The sequence below is a fragment of the Pholcus phalangioides genome, unplaced genomic scaffold (genome assembly GCF_987345545.1).
Source record: "Pholcus phalangioides strain wild (caught in Gottingen) unplaced genomic scaffold, Ppha-v1.0 ptg000009l_1, whole genome shotgun sequence".
Lineage (NCBI taxonomy): Eukaryota > Metazoa > Arthropoda > Arachnida > Araneae > Pholcidae > Pholcus > Pholcus phalangioides.
In genome coordinates, this window is record NW_028301602.1 from 45,992,310 (window position 1) to 46,007,974 (window position 15,665).

At 38.0% G+C, this 15,665-nt stretch overlaps 2 protein-coding genes across 3 annotated transcripts in view; both read right to left on the reverse strand.

The window, feature by feature from the left end:
- Window positions 1–9,118, reverse strand: part of LOC149083197 (kynureninase-like) — a 42,393-nt gene extending 33,275 nt beyond the window's left edge. Inside the window, exon 1 of one of the 2 annotated variants that reach the window (XM_089236382.1) lies at window positions 9,001–9,118. In XM_089236382.1, the coding sequence (XP_089092508.1) occupies window position 9,001 (1 nt within the window). In that variant the 5' untranslated portion in view covers window positions 9,002–9,118. The remainder of the gene's footprint in view (window positions 1–9,000) is intronic. The other variant, XM_089236380.1, reaches the window with a different exon arrangement.
- A 3,904-nt stretch (window positions 9,119–13,022) lies between these two features.
- Window positions 13,023–15,665, reverse strand: part of su(f) (cleavage stimulation factor subunit su(f)) — a 59,937-nt gene continuing 57,294 nt past the window's right edge. The window contains exons 19-21 of the mRNA XM_089236383.1: window positions 14,966–15,060; window positions 14,570–14,633; window positions 13,023–13,333 (exon numbers count right to left, since the gene is read on the reverse strand). Coding sequence (XP_089092509.1) covers window positions 13,134–13,333; window positions 14,570–14,633; window positions 14,966–15,060 — 359 coding nt within the window. The 3' untranslated portion in view covers window positions 13,023–13,133. The remainder of the gene's footprint in view (window positions 13,334–14,569; window positions 14,634–14,965; window positions 15,061–15,665) is intronic.

A 15,665-nucleotide genomic window follows, 5' to 3' on the forward strand; every position in this document is an offset into this window, starting at 1 on the left:
TGGAGTTAAGAAAAAAACTGAGTTTGCTCAACTAACTTAATGGACCTCGTAAATGCAGTATGATTTACTTCTGAGGAATGCCTGTATGTGTTTATGCTGCCATCTGTCTTTCAAATTCGGAAACGGAACAAGCAACTCCTCAGGGTATAAAGCCTGTTTTGTTATGCGTGAATTTTTTTTTTCATGTTTGTACGCCTGGTTTCTATTTGTGGAGAGACTATTCCATATGGGGATCGGCTCGCATGAAGGTGGAAAACCACAGAAAGCCAACTTCAGTCGACCACGGCTATGCCGTCAGTGGAGTTCGAACCTGAATGTTGACAGTGCGAGTCCATCATGATGCCCACACGACGGAATAGCTGGTGTTTTTTCCACTTTTTCTTCTTTTAAACCGAGCATAACTCCTTTCTATCACCAAGGGCAATCCACTACCGACTGAGTTGTGGCGGAAGTGTGTGTACTTAACAGTCTGATTTTTCAGCCGTCTATATTTCAAATTGTGAGTGCAGTGTAATGATTGCATATTTGTACTATTGTAGGCCTGTTGCTCTCCGTGACAAGACTTTTCAACGGGAAGATCGGCTCGAATTCATGCCCCAAAGATAGGACGACGCCGGAAGGATTTGAATCCGGGTCGTCGTGATGCGAGTGCGTCACCATGATCACCACAACGGGGGTACGCAGTTGTTCAACCGAGTAACCATTCCTTTATAAACTGATGGCAGGCGCACTCCTTTTGAGAGCTTGTTCCAAAGACAGGGTTGTTTGTGTTTTGTCTCTCACCGAGACAGTGGTTTCCTATTTTATCGGTGCTGAGCTTCCTGAGATAGCAATGTGTGCTGTTATTCGCGCCATCTCTGTTTCACGAGCAGTAAAGATTCTTATACTGTAAAAGGAGTGATTTCGAACTAACGAAACCTCTGTGAACTTTCTTTCTTTACGTTAGATAGATTGTCATTGATCGTTCCAATTCGTTAATTGGAATTATTTTTGTTGAGACTCGATGCCATTTTATTTATTGATAGACTACAAATGATCCGTGTAATTTCAAAAAACAGACAGATCCATTTTTTGTCGATTCGCATATCATGACATTTATTTTTAGTTTTCCTACAGATCTATCAATAGGCGAAGTCACAACATTAAAAAAGTTGCTATATGCTATCCATTTTGCGATGTGAAAGTAGCGGTTAGTTGCAAAACCAAATAAGTGAAGAAATTAGTTTCAAAAGTAGATAGGTCAAGATGCACTTAGGCATAGACAGATCCTATAGCTTGGTCCCAAAACCCAATAGATCCCATCAACCTTGGACCAGACAGATCCCATAGCTTGATTGCAAGACCAGAAAGATCCCATAGCTTGATAACAAGAACAGATAGATCCCGTAACTTGATTACAAGACAAGATAGACCCCATCCCCTTGGACCAGACAGATCCCATAGATTAGTTGGAAAACCGAATAGATCCTACAGTTTGGTTGCAAGACCAGATAGATCCCATCTCCCTGGACCAGATAGATCTCATTGCTTGGTTGCAATACCAGATAGATACTATCCCCTTGAACAAGGTAGATCTCATAGCTTGGTTGCAAAACCATATGGATCCCATATCTTGATAGCAAGGCCAGATGGATCCCACATCTTGGTTGCAAGGCCAGGGGGAATCCTATCCCCTTGGACCAGATAGATCCTATAGCTTAGTTGGAATACCAGATAGATCCTATAGCTTAGTTGGAATACCAGATAGATCCTATAGCTTAGTTGGAATACCAGATAGATCCTATAGCTTAGTTGGAATACCAGATAGATCCTATAGCTTAGTTGGAATACCAGATAGATCTCATAACTTGGTTGCAAGACCAGATAGATCCTATAATTTGGTTGCAAGACCAGATAGATCCTATAATTTGGTTGCAAGACCAGATAGGTCCCATCCCCTCGGACCAGACAGATCCCATAGCTTAGTTGAAAAACCGAATAGATCCCTATTCGGCCCTATTGTAAGACCAGATAGATTCCATAGTTTGATAGCAAGACCAGATAGGGCAAAGCTCACAATTGCTTTGTGAGCTTTGGCCCGAGTTAGTTCCGACTGTCTTTGTACGGTCCCGTTCAGTGCACACGAGCTCCAAGGAAAGATTGAGATGTTCATTGCCTTTGTATTCTAGTGGTCTAGGGCGTTCACCCGGAAAATGAAAGGACTTGGTTTCTTTTCCCCGCAAGGGCAGTTGAGTTTTCTCTCTTTCTTAAACATATCTTCGCATTGGCCCAGCTGTCAAAAGCCTTCGTATGGATAGCGGAGAGTGACATCATACTCGAATTAGTATTTTGTTTCTCCTGAAAAATTTGTCAAAAGTGATCTATCTGGTTTTGGAAACGGTTCGAATCCTATGTAGAAGTATGCATTTGCCAACAAAATAAGAAAGAAAAATAAATAAATGTCTGCAACGTAAATCTGATAATTATTTGCTTGACCTCCTTGGGAAAAGATTTGTGTAAGAAACAACACAAATGAATAAACATTGTAAGATAACGAGGAAAAAACGATTGCAATACGATTTCGATCTAGTTTATCTCTGTTATCATATCAGTCTATCTGTAGATCATCGAATAGAACGTCGACATTTTTTTCGAAGATCACCATAAAACTAGAGATAAACCTTTTGCAATGTTTTGAAAATGAATATCGAAAATTCAAGAAAGAAAACGACGTGTAAGACGGAATAAAAATGAAAGAAAACATATTGCGAAATCGAATCTTATGATCATCTCTTCTCTCAAAGTCAAGGACGTTCAAGTGCGAGTACGTATGCATTCATTCAGAGACCCCAGTAACAATTCAATCTCCTATGTTCTCTGTTCCCATGTTCCCATCCAATTTTCATATTCCCTGTCCCCATCAATTTCCGTGTTCCTTGCACAGTGAGATTTTGTTCCATAGATTTCACAGTTTTTCAATTTGTTTTCCTTTTTCCCCTGTTTTTTCGGAAATTCTTTTTTCTTATCTTTCCCGTTTTTCCAACTAATGTGTGATATTATACAATACAAATACAACGACAAAAATGGCAAATCAATCAGAACAATTGGGTTGATTATGGAATAGTAAAAAGAACCAACTGTTTTCAACACTCAAAATAAAACCAAGCAGAAATTATAGAGCTCCATGTTACGATTATTTGAAAAAAATCTCGATTTGACAAGCTTGGTGAAACAGTTAGTGCTTGGTTTAAGCAGCACATGCCAAAGGAGTTCTAATACAAATCAACAACAGGCAAAATGCCTCCACGAGGGGGCTGAGAAAAAGATGCCTATAACAAATATTGATGTTATATATTTCAAAAATACAGCAACCCAATTAAAAATGCAATTACAAACAATATATATACATGATGAAATATTATACTTTATAATGCCCATAAGAATACTTATGGTTGTCTTATTCTAAGTATGGATAGCTTCTCGATTTACCCCAACATGTTTATCATATTTCTTTTTTAAACGTGTTAATTGTGTTACAATTTACTACGGCCGGGGGTAAGCTATTAACATTTCATTTATTAACAACTCTCAAGGCAGCCGGAGAAGCAATTGAAACGAAAACAGGTCTTGATTTTGGTTTTTTTGTAATGCTCACCACGTGCTAGATCACTCCATACATGTTTCTTTTAAATCGATTTAGTGTAATTCAATAAAAATTTGAGTAACAGATTAACCTTGTGACCTTAGTACCTGTATCCACAATACCCTTGTTTGAGGGTTGAGTGGATTTTTGGCATGGTGCTTGACGCACAAAAATATTCAAGTTTCGTGTAGCAACAATGAGAAAAAACTCCTTTGCGGGGTAAGTATACGTAGCCTATTGAAATTTGCAGAAATTTGATTCTGTGTCTTTATTTTTGAGGCATATAAAATTTGATTTTTTAATTTTATAAGTTATCAGGTAAATGAGTAGCCCCAAACGCATGGATGACGGAATGAGATGGAGAATCGTCGGTAGATTGGAGGCAGGGCAATCACAAGTGTAGGTGGCTTATAGAACTCGCCCAGTGTCGTCTGCAATTTGTGGAAAGTTTCAGGACACTGGATCCATATCGACAAGACCTGGGTGAGGTCGTCGAAGAGCCACGATGACCAATATTTGAGGATCGTTATTTGGCACTTTCAGCGCGGCTCCACGGGACTGCTACAGCATCACAGCTCTCACGTGAGCCGCATGCTGCCACTGGAACTCGAGTTTCACGGTTTACTGTTGCCCGAAGGCCTCATGAGAGAGAGCTTTACGCCAGAAGACACGCACACTGTTTGCGTCCCGCTAACTGCAGCACACAAAAGAGCGCGTTTAGCATGGTGACAAAATCAGCCTTGGACCAGACTTCAGTGGAGCACCGTGCTCTTCACAGATGAGTCTAGATTCAGCCTGGACACTGATTCTCGACGTACACTTATCTGGAGAGAGCCTGGTACCCAATACCATCCCTCCCACATCAGGGAAATGGACCGCTGTGGTGGTGGAGGTATCATGGTCTGGGCAGGCATCATGTTGGACGACCGCCCACCCCTCCATGTATTTAGCAGAGGGTCTGTGACTGCTAGGAGGTATAGAGAGGAGATCTTAGAGCTCTATGTTAGACTTTTCAGGGGCGCAGTTGGCCCTCGGTTCCTGTTCATGGACGACAACGCTCGTTCACATCGGGCTCACCTGGTCAACGATATTCGGCGTATGTATTGACGAACCAGATCTCCTGACCTAAACCCTATAGAACATGTCTATAGAAGGATGCTTTTGGGAGGGGAATTGCATCTCGCCCTCCCACTTCGAGAACCATCGCGGAGCTGAAAACCATGTTGCTGCAGGAGTGGGACCAATTGTCGCAGGGACTCCTCAACTGCCTAGTGTTCAGTATGTCGTCGCGCTGTGCGACATGTCTGACTGTGAGAGGGGACCATACCCCCATATTAGACTCATGTTCAATTTGATCTCGCAACGTGGATTTTGGACATGCCAAAACCTGCAATGATGAGCTTTACTGACAATAATGCGTGCGTACTATGACTTTCGTATGGTGTGCATCTCTTTCTCTGTTATATATATCTGCGTATTAGTACCAAATTTCATTAAAAACTATCCACTAGTTTTTCAGAAATTCGACATAATGTGCTAATTCTCTTAATTTCGCACATGAGTGTAGGATATATATATATATATGAACATAATTTCTGATCGTTGATAAAATTATTAACAAAATCCATCAGTTGTTTTTAATATTATTGAAGAATATACTGTGTGCCTAAACCTTTGTGCTGAAGTGTAATGAGGGTACGAACATAGTGCACGCTGGGGCCCTACCATCCCCCCCCCCCCGTGCTTATAAAAGAATATCCAAGAGAAATTGATTTTTTTTCTAGCCTTCGCGATTACTATGTGTCCTTTCTGAGAGATCATGCGCATTAGAGACAAATAGATGTTCAAGAATTGATATATTTAATTACGAACTGTGGTAGCAGCAGCTGTTGAGCAGTTGGTACGACGACGTAGAAGCTAAGACATTTGTGTGAAAGGTTCATGGCTCGAACTCAGCTCGAAATTCCACACATCCCCCCCCCCCCCCACTTTACTTCGGATGATTCTTTGGGTTTTCCTCCAAATACAAGGAGGGAAAACGATGCTTGTTCAAGAAGTGGAGGGAACCACTGACTGATATTCAGATTACGGTGTTTTACACTCGCGATAGCGTTGCGTCTGTGAAATTTTTTTTTTTTTTTGAAAAATAATTACAGTACAATCACAAAAACAACAATTACTTTCATTTTATTATGCGAAAAGTAATAAAACGTGTGTTGAGCGGCTGGCTGATACGCCATCCCCCCGCAGCAAGCGCATCGTGACCCCACACACCTCCGGGAATGTCGGGACGTTTGTAACAGCTTTGAGTGCGAGTGAAAAATATAAATCAATAAATCAGTCAAAAAATTGAAGATGTAAGGTAAAACGGGATGCGAACCATGAACTTTTCGGTACCTTCGATTCTGTGTCGTCATCGTACCAACTGCTCAACAGTTGCTACCGCACCCGTTCGTAATTAAATATATTAATTCTCGAACATCTATTTGTCCATAATGCGCATGCTCTCTCAAAGAATTTACACATAGTAATCTCTTCTCTCACGAGCACTAGAGACACACACACACACGTCAGTTGTGTGTGTGTGTCTCTCGGATATCCTTTTATAAGCATGGGAGGATGGTAGGGCCTCTGGTTTCCGATTCTGTGAGTCTCGGCGCCGTTACAGTTTGGTGGTTAAAAAACTCGAAATTCAAATTTTTACCCAATCCGTAACGGCGCCGACTCACAGAATGGGAATCCAGCGTGCACTATGTTCGTACCCTAAGATTAGAGCCCGATACCTCAGAAGTAATACGGTGCAGTACAGTAAACCCGACAATTGTAACTAATGTTAGTGGGTGTTTCAGAAAGAAAATAAAAGTCCTTCGGTGGTTTGTGCATATAAAATAATCAATTTATTTCTTCATTTTGCTTATATCGGACAAAATATTCAGGTAATTATATGGTCTGAATAATAAAGGCTTCGTAAAATGATAATTGGAGGGATTTATAAAAATTGAAACTTTCATATTGTTCCGAAAAAAATTGGATTCTTGCTCTCAAGATCATTCACTGACCTGGTCCCCTACGCTTTATGTCAGTCACTCTTTTGATCACTCGCATGCTTGTAAACTTGCTAGGTTACCTACTGACCTAGTCCATCGCCCTTTAGGTAGAGGCCGATTTTTACCGCCTGCGGGCTAAACAAATTTTGTCACCCTCCTCCTATTCTACTAATTTGCTTGACCACTCTTTTCTTAAATTTGCCATCCCTTGGAACTTGCCACCCTGAGCTATGATCCGCTAAAGTCCCCTCCCCGTATATATACACTTATGTCAGCAGTAGAAACGTTGAATGAAAATCTCTCCTAATCCACAGCAATTTTACAAACCGAAAAGCTCTAATAACGGAATGAATGATTTATATCCTCGTAACACGAACTTCATCAGTTATGACAACACCATCTATAGCCGAAGGCCTCCGCGCGAAGCTCGTGACATCACTGAAGAAGGTCATGTCACCTATAGTCATTGGATATAGCAGGCCGATGCATGCGCCATCTTTACCATTTTTTAGTAGGTATGTCCAATGGCTATAGCTGAGATGACCTTCTTCAGTGATGTCAGGAGCTTCGCGTGTAGGCCTCCTGCTATGGATGGTGTTGGTTATGGTCACACCAATTTATGTCAATAGAGATCCCAAAGTGAATTTTTCTTTTTTTCAATAAAATTCAGAACACTGTTTTTGACGCAGTAAAATATAAATAACTGGTTTTTTTTACGTGACCTTTAAAATCGATCCCGGGTGTTGGGGGCACTCGAATGAGAGACAGTTTCTGTCGAAGTCATTTTAAACTTGAATATCTCGGCAAAAAATTGGCATATTGCTGCCATCTTGGTCTCGGTTAGACAGGGAGGATGAAAGTTTGTACCAGTACTACTTCGACATTTGTGGCAGCCGGAAGTCGTGAACTGCGTAGCGAAAAGTGAACCCATGATTTTTCGATTTACCGGTATAGACACGTGTTCATAAACGAGATCACATCTCAGAGGCTAATATTCTCCGATCCGAGTGAACCAATAGTGTTGTTTTAAAAAAGGAGTGTATGTGTTTCAACGTATTTTGGGTTCCAAGTCTGCATCTCAAGAAATCGAAAAGATACGAGGATGTGAATCTGAACAAGTTTGAAAATTTCCCGATTTCCATAAATATACGAATGCAAAATACAGGCAGAATTACAAAAATCGGGCACTAATGCGTAGATTCCAAAGAAAATGACACCGAAAACGCCAGACCCGAACCCAAAACCAACGCGCAGTACTGTCGCGAATATACATGGTGATGCCTTAACTCCCTTGGCAGCAAACTACTGGCGAACCCTTGATCCTAGTGCCATACTTACAATTAAAAAAAGTATTCAAATAACGTGCAGATTTAAGATTTTATATGTCATTTATATTGAAAGGGGTTGTATATAGCTATATTAAAATAAAAAATTAACTTATTATTTGGTCAGCCCCTATTCAAAAAACACAATTAGAAAGTTGTTGCCCTGTCTTTTCTGAGGCCTGACAAAAACAATTTCATGTTCCCAAGAGCAATATATATATATATTCACTGAGATATTTAAAATAAAAAAAAAATCACACTGAGAAAATGTGGGCAAGAACAGCATAATGAGCTTTTCCGTTAGTTTATGCCAGTCTTTCCCTCATTTTCAGTGAGTTTTGAATTCAAATATCTTAATACAACCCCTTGCAATAGGAATTTAGGACCCCTTCCAATGACGTATCTGAGGTCTACACGTTATTTGGGTACTTTTTCTAATTGGAAGTATGGTGGTTCGTCAGTAATTTGCGGCAAAGGTGCATAAGGTATCAACCTGTAGCCAAAGTAAGCACGCTCGTATAACTCAGGTGGCATCTCACGAGCTTGGATCAAGTATGTATATTGATTGCAATATTTTTTTTTTTTACATTGCTGACGTATCTGAACATAAGCTAAGATCTGCATCACGCATTTTATATACTACGGGAAATTTAATTTCGAATTACTATACACGATTGACATTTTCACGAAAATAAGTGCGGCAGTATATCCGACATTGTGCCTATTCATTTTTTCGAATTCAGAAACAAATGTCTAATTAGTAAAATATCTAAATTAGTGAAACTTTACCCTTAAGAAAACCATTAAAATTACATGTAAAACGAACTTCTACGCAACGAAATTTTTACCGGAGAAAACGCTCACATTTCATTCTGCATTAAAAATAATTTCTTTATAACGAATTTGTGATGCGAGTTTTGACACTTGATTTTACTTTCTTTAGCCAGAGCATATTAAAAATTGTATTACTACTTAGTTTAATAAAAAGTGTTGTAAGTAAACTTACTTTTCTTGTTTTATTCTTTTCTACGCATAGCAATATCGAAACCATTCAAAATCTTTATGAACAGTAATAGTCAAGAGTGAACCGAATCACTTTTTGAACGATGTATTTACTCGTTTTTCAGAATTTGGAAATTTGCATCGGCCAATGAAAGTGCTTTACCTTATCAAAAAAATTTCTTATCTTAAAAAATATCTTATTGGAAAAAAATTTCTTAAGTGAAGCTGATATGAACCGAGAAAGATCGGTTCAAATAAAAAAGTTTAATTTTTTTTGTCCAATTTGGTGTCCTCGCATGCGCGAGTTGCCTGAAAGTTGGCGAAACTTATTTACGATCTCAAGTTTCGTAAACAAACAGCAAAAGACGATGCAAAAAATGAGAAAAGACCAGATGTTATTTCAAGAAAGTATCATCTTTTTACGCGCAAGCCGTCGCTCGAATATTCGTGGCGAATAAGCGTAGTGTCACTCGAATATTCGGTTCCTCAACCACTTGACCGTTGCTGTGTGTGTGTGTGTGTGTGAAATCGAAGTATTACATCGCGCATGTCAGATTAAGAAAAAGCGCTATGCATATAATGAAAGCGTGATGCTTTCATGGAACTTTTGCGAGCATCCGAGGCTCATTAGGAATAAAATTTCAATTTATATTACATTTTATCATCAGACTAATTACTGATTCAGAATGATTATTCGACAAAACCCTTGAAACCTAGCTACAAGTTTAAAAATTTGGCAATCCGATACTGATTTTCACCAATTTTGATTAGTTCTGAAATAATTTTTACACTAATTCTGAAAAAGTTTTTGATTAATAACTGCTTAAATTAGTTGATTCTGAGGTTAATTTTAATCCGAAATCACTAAAATGATTCCTTAGTTATTTATTTCGGTAATTCTGAAATCATTTCTTTTTTTCAATTATGCAACTCTTTTATTGATTGTGAAATAATTTCTAACAGAAATTACGAAATTATTTCTCCCTCATTGATTTATAATGTATTTTTTTCACTGATTCTGAATTTATTTGTTTCAAAAATTTTGAAATTATTTCTTTCAGAGATTCTGAATTTTTATCAGTTCTGGAATTATCTTTTCATAAATTCTGAGTTTTTTCATAAATTTATTCCGGAATTATTTTTTAATCAATTTCGAAATCATTTCCTTCATTAATTCTAGAATTATTGTTTTCGTATTTATGCCGGAACTCTCTCTCATCCCAGAATTATTTTTGTTAATTATTCCAGATATATATATATTTTTGTTTCTTATTGTTTCTGTCTTTCAATGGGCTTACCCGGTATTTCTATTTTATCCATGACGAGCTCAGATATTTCGTATCTGATTTATCAATGGAACACATCCTCTTACCTCCTCCACTTTGCAGCTGCTGAAAATCGTAAAGAAAGCCCACTCCATTACAAAAGATGTAGCATTTCATAGGGGGGTTTAGTGGTTTCTGTTATGCCAGTTAAAGGGTTAATAATATACATATTTGTGTCTGTTGAATTATTGTAGATGTAGAATTTTTTAAATATAACAATATTAGATATGATGCTCGCATATGTTGAATAGCTCAATTAATTTGCTTTGCGGAAGATTAATATTGATTTCTTTGATCAAAGATTTTTATTTTGTAAATTCGCTTGCGACCCCCCCCCCCCCACCATTTTGTTAACACGACCCCCCTAGGGCAGGGGTCTTCAACGCATGGCCCGCTGGTCACATTTGGCCCTCGGAGCTTTTTGCCGTGGTCCACTGATCAATTTCAGAAATGGTGCCGTTTTTCATGGAAACCAACACTGTTCCACGAGCTCTCAACTCTGCCCCTTAAAGGATATGTCGGGCGGACTCGTGGACGTACGCTGCGGAATGAAATGCTGAGGCTGACGTCACAGCTTGACATGAACGTTGTTGAAAGTGAAATTTCAAGTACTCTGATTGGCGTAGAAGCACCAAATTTTACTCGAAAATCAATGCTATGGAGAAGCTACAGCCCTGTGAAATACTGAAGTTGAATGAAGAACTAGCAGGAAATTCTTAATGGCGCAGCAATCACATCCCCGCTTTACAAGACTGATAATAAGGCCCCAAGGCTGAGATCTTTCACGTACCCATGATCAGATTTTTAACTAGCCTTCAATATATATTATGAGAAAACAAAAACTTGATAAGAATCATCCCGGATTGGGGCCCTTTCAGTCATCGACCCTTAAGGAAAGGGGCAATGGGTCCAATGAAGCACCACCAATAGAAAGAGGTGTTGGTTCAAGTTATGACTCATTGCTGGCTAATCTACATTTTTACGATCAACAAAATTTTAAGATTTATTGTTCTGCAAATACAAACTTTTGGCAATACAAAATTTTCTGTGGTGACATTAGATGCCACATGAGAAAAGGGGGAAAACAGGATGTTGGAATCTCTCTATGTAAAAATGAGGAATCGGGGGGGGGGGGAAATAACCACAGTAAAACCTTTTTTGCGGATATCAGTGGGACTAAAAATTTCGTCAGCAAAAGAGGGGTGACCGTTAATTAGGGGATTGAAATGTATATTTTTATTATACAAGAGGAAATTATTTGGCCAGAAAAGAGGGGTGATAGCATCTCAGTGGTGTTCGTTAAGGGGAGTTTTACTGTATCACTTTTTTGATCACTAGTTCCAAAATGAGATTATATATACTTTTCACACATTCGTCAAAGGGAAAAAATGTTTTCCTTCCCCCCCCCCCCTTAATAGCGCAGAATATAATAATAATAATAATAAAATAGAATTTCGTAAATTTTTAAGTTTAATAATTTTCCCCCATGGAAAAAAACATCTATGCGAAGTCTAGCATCATAGTTTAAGCACTTTGCGTGGAGAGTGGCAATTAAGGAGAGCAAACTTCATCTCATGACCATGCGTCATGAGATGGACGGATGGATCAACATTTTGCAGAATAGAACCATTGCTTTCTCTATTATTGCTTGTTCTTGGTGGGGGAAGGGGAAATAAGAACAATCCTTTGATTGGGAAATGCTAATCCAGAGCTTAGCTGGGTGAAAAGTAATGCATACCCACTCTGTACTAAAAATAGACAGCAAAATTAGAAGCAGCACTACCTAGTGGTCAAAAGGGTAAATTAAAAATGCTCTTGGGTCAATCCTCCACTAAAAGCTACTAACTATGATTGACAGCAAGTCACGTGTTTCAAGTGCAAGACTACTATACTACTACTATTTAACCATACATGCACCTCATACACATTCTTTTGTGGAATTTCTAACGAATCTGTAGATGCCGGAATGTGTTTTCTCAGTAAATGCGTGGCTCCTAACATATTTATGTTGTCAAAGTTGTGCTTGTCCCATGTTCTTGCTGGTGCTCTCTTCATATAGTAAATTTATGATGATAAATGCTTGATTCTTAGTGTTATGCGAGCATCATGTTGTACGTCTGCCTGCTCTCAGCAGAAAGACTTTCAGATAGCAGACCAGCTCACATTTACACCTTAAAATTGTAAAACCAATTTCAACCGACCACCAATGTGTCGCCAACGAGTTTCAAACTTGGATTCTGACGATAGCCACACAGTGGCGCAAAACAGGCTTTAGTAGGGCTAGTTGTTCACTGGAAGCATAGCCGGAGATAGACTTGGAAGTCTGGGGGGGGGGGCACAATGCTGATGATGTCAATTGTTGTCAATTCATCTATACATATATGCATTAGATCAGTCGACTTCACCTTTGATGCTGGGGGGGGGGGGGGGGGGCGTATCTCCGCCCATGACTGGAAGTGACTACAGCCATCATTGAAGGCAACCATTTACACACTACTGTATCTGTATTCACAACTGCACTCTATATAAGTGTGTTATTAATTGATGTGCAAGAAATATTATAAAAAAGTTTTGAATAAAAAATCTTTTTTCCACTACGTAAGTGATGGAAACAAAAATAATGGTTTACATACCCCCCTTCTATTTTTCTTAGTCTCTGAAAACAAAGCCACAGCTGAATAAATACAGAAATGAAACTATATCTTGAATATGAATGATGATTTATTATAAACAGAATGAGTCTTTTTACAGTCGAAAAATAAAATGTTGACCAGTTCAGGTACAAAAAAAGAGGCATAGATCTATTATTTAATTAAAATTTCACTTTTTTCTGCTGCCTGGAACGATATATGTCTTTCACAGGTGGCACAACTCCACCATCTTCTTCTTCGCTTTCTTCATGAAAACCACTGTCTCCTGTACCCCTCTTTTTTTTGTCACCCATGGCATTGATTGCATGATCAAAATACTTATCAACGTTTGGCATCACACCGTTTTCAACTGGCCTTGAAACTTAAAAAAACGAAACAAACAAAATAATAAACTTTTTTTTTTAAATGCAATCATTTTAATATGCATGATTTTTCAAAAACAATTTTTTTTACTTTCAACATCACAAGTGATAAAACAGTAAATTCTTGATTTAGCCCATACAGCAGCACACAATGACAAAATATCTCACATCCTTAAAACCCTTTCCTTTTATTTTAGCAATACTCAGCCCAGCTAGCTCTCTGCAGAGTGCTTTTTTTTTGCAAGCATGTTCCCCTCCCTACTCCCGCAGCTTCATAGATCACCCACTAATGGACGGAGTCTGCTTTCGTTCAAAGTGTGATATCAGAAGGACCAAGAGACCTTTTTTCCTTTTCTTTGGGGTACTATTTCTCTTTCTTGTTTTTTATTCTCTATCTAAAAGTTGGGGGAACCACTTATCATCTGCACAAAATTGGAAAAAAAATATTCTTCATGAAAACATGAGCGGCATTTTGCAGAGGGTTGAGAGATTTTCACTGTAGCAGTTATAATGTGGATCAGAGAAATTTGAGAAATTTTAAAAACCGCTTAGAGAGTAAGAGACTTCAAACAGTGTCCTGTTGATCATATTTTAGTGGCCTTTCAAGACACTGATTAGTAAAAAATAAAATTGAAATTCCACTATTTAAAACTGTGAGTGAATTCTCATTCATTTCCAACTTTCCTTCCACTGTGCTAACAATTGGTATATATCTACAGCAAAATCAATTCCTGACCAGAATTCTTAATAACCGTTCTCAACTTTAATTCAATAAGAAAATAATTTGTTTAAGGGCATCAAAAAGTTTTAATCAATAGTGAATAAATTTGTTGAAGAATCATTATTTCAAGATAAATGTTGATATTTTTTTCAACTTCAGACTGACTGGATCTAGGTGTTCTTGGACAAAACTGAGTGAGCAAGTTCTAAATTTGTAAAATTAATAAACAGTTGATAATAATTGGCTCTGTTAATTAATTATTGATTGTTTTGGTCTTTTCTGCAAAATAAATTCATGGATGTAACCTACCACTAGTTTTTTCATTGCTTGTTCTTTAGATGTGAGTGTGCCCAACCACTGTGACTCATTCTCCCCATTTCTGCTTCGAGGGTTAACAGAAAAAATTACCAAATCCCCTCCTCCAACTTATTTGAAACAAAAAAAAAACAAATCAGTTGATCATAACAATGAGTAAAATCAACTGATTTGAGTTTTGCAACATTTCTTCACTTACAACTATCTGGTGCTTTCCATCGTTTGAATATTTGTATCAATTCATCAATTACAACGAATGGCCCCTAGAAAAAAAGAATATCAACAAATTACAATTTTTTTTTCCCAGCCATTAGTTTAAATCTATTCAATATACAATAAATCAAGCTGAATATATAGTTGTCTGGATAATATAATGTAAGCATATTGAGTGAAAAAACTGTATGGCAAACACAGAGACCGTCCATCCCTTTGGGAAAGAGTGCAAACCATCCCAAGAAGGTCTCTCTGGGCAGTCAGAGGTCATGTCTGTCCGTATGTATGGCACACAAAACATGAATTCTGAAAATAAGACTTCATAAAGAAATAAATTTGAAATAATTTGCACAGATTAACAATGAAAAAAAGTAGAACTTACACGAAAACAATTAGGAGGCGGCAATAGTGTCATCAACCAGGATGCAACTGGTGGAGGTGGGAACACTCCGCCAGGAACAGGGTGTGCAGCAGTTGCTAGTATTAAAAAAAATGGAAGATATCAAAAAATGCTCAATTGATACAGTCGAATCCTGTTTTAACAAATACCGTTATAGCAAAAAATCTCATTTTAACCAACGCTTTTCTAATCCCCCAGATACGCTTTCATAAGAACAATGCAAACACCTGGAATTCCTTTATAACAAAATTTTGTTATAGAAAAAGTGATTTCTCCAGTCTCTTGGAGTTCATTATAACAGGATTCAACTGTATATCAATTTCAGTTACAAATCGATAAAGAAAATATACAACATAATTATGCTATCAAATGAAAATTCAAATCTTTCAATCACATACATAATTGCTTAAGTTTAACTTCATTTATGTCTTTCAAATTTCAATCATTTTTACAATGTCTCAAGCAAAAATTCTCCCCAGATAGTCTACAGGGGTTCAAATCACAGCTTTCTTCCTTACAAACTGAGCACAAATCCGGTCTATCGCTATGGGCAATTTACCACCCCAATTGTGTAGTAAGTGTGTGAGTACCTAAAAGTCTGTGTGCGTAGCTAGTGTTGTGTGTGAATTTTTAATACTGCTATCAGCATTTGAAATCAAAAGTGCAGTGTATTGATTGATTA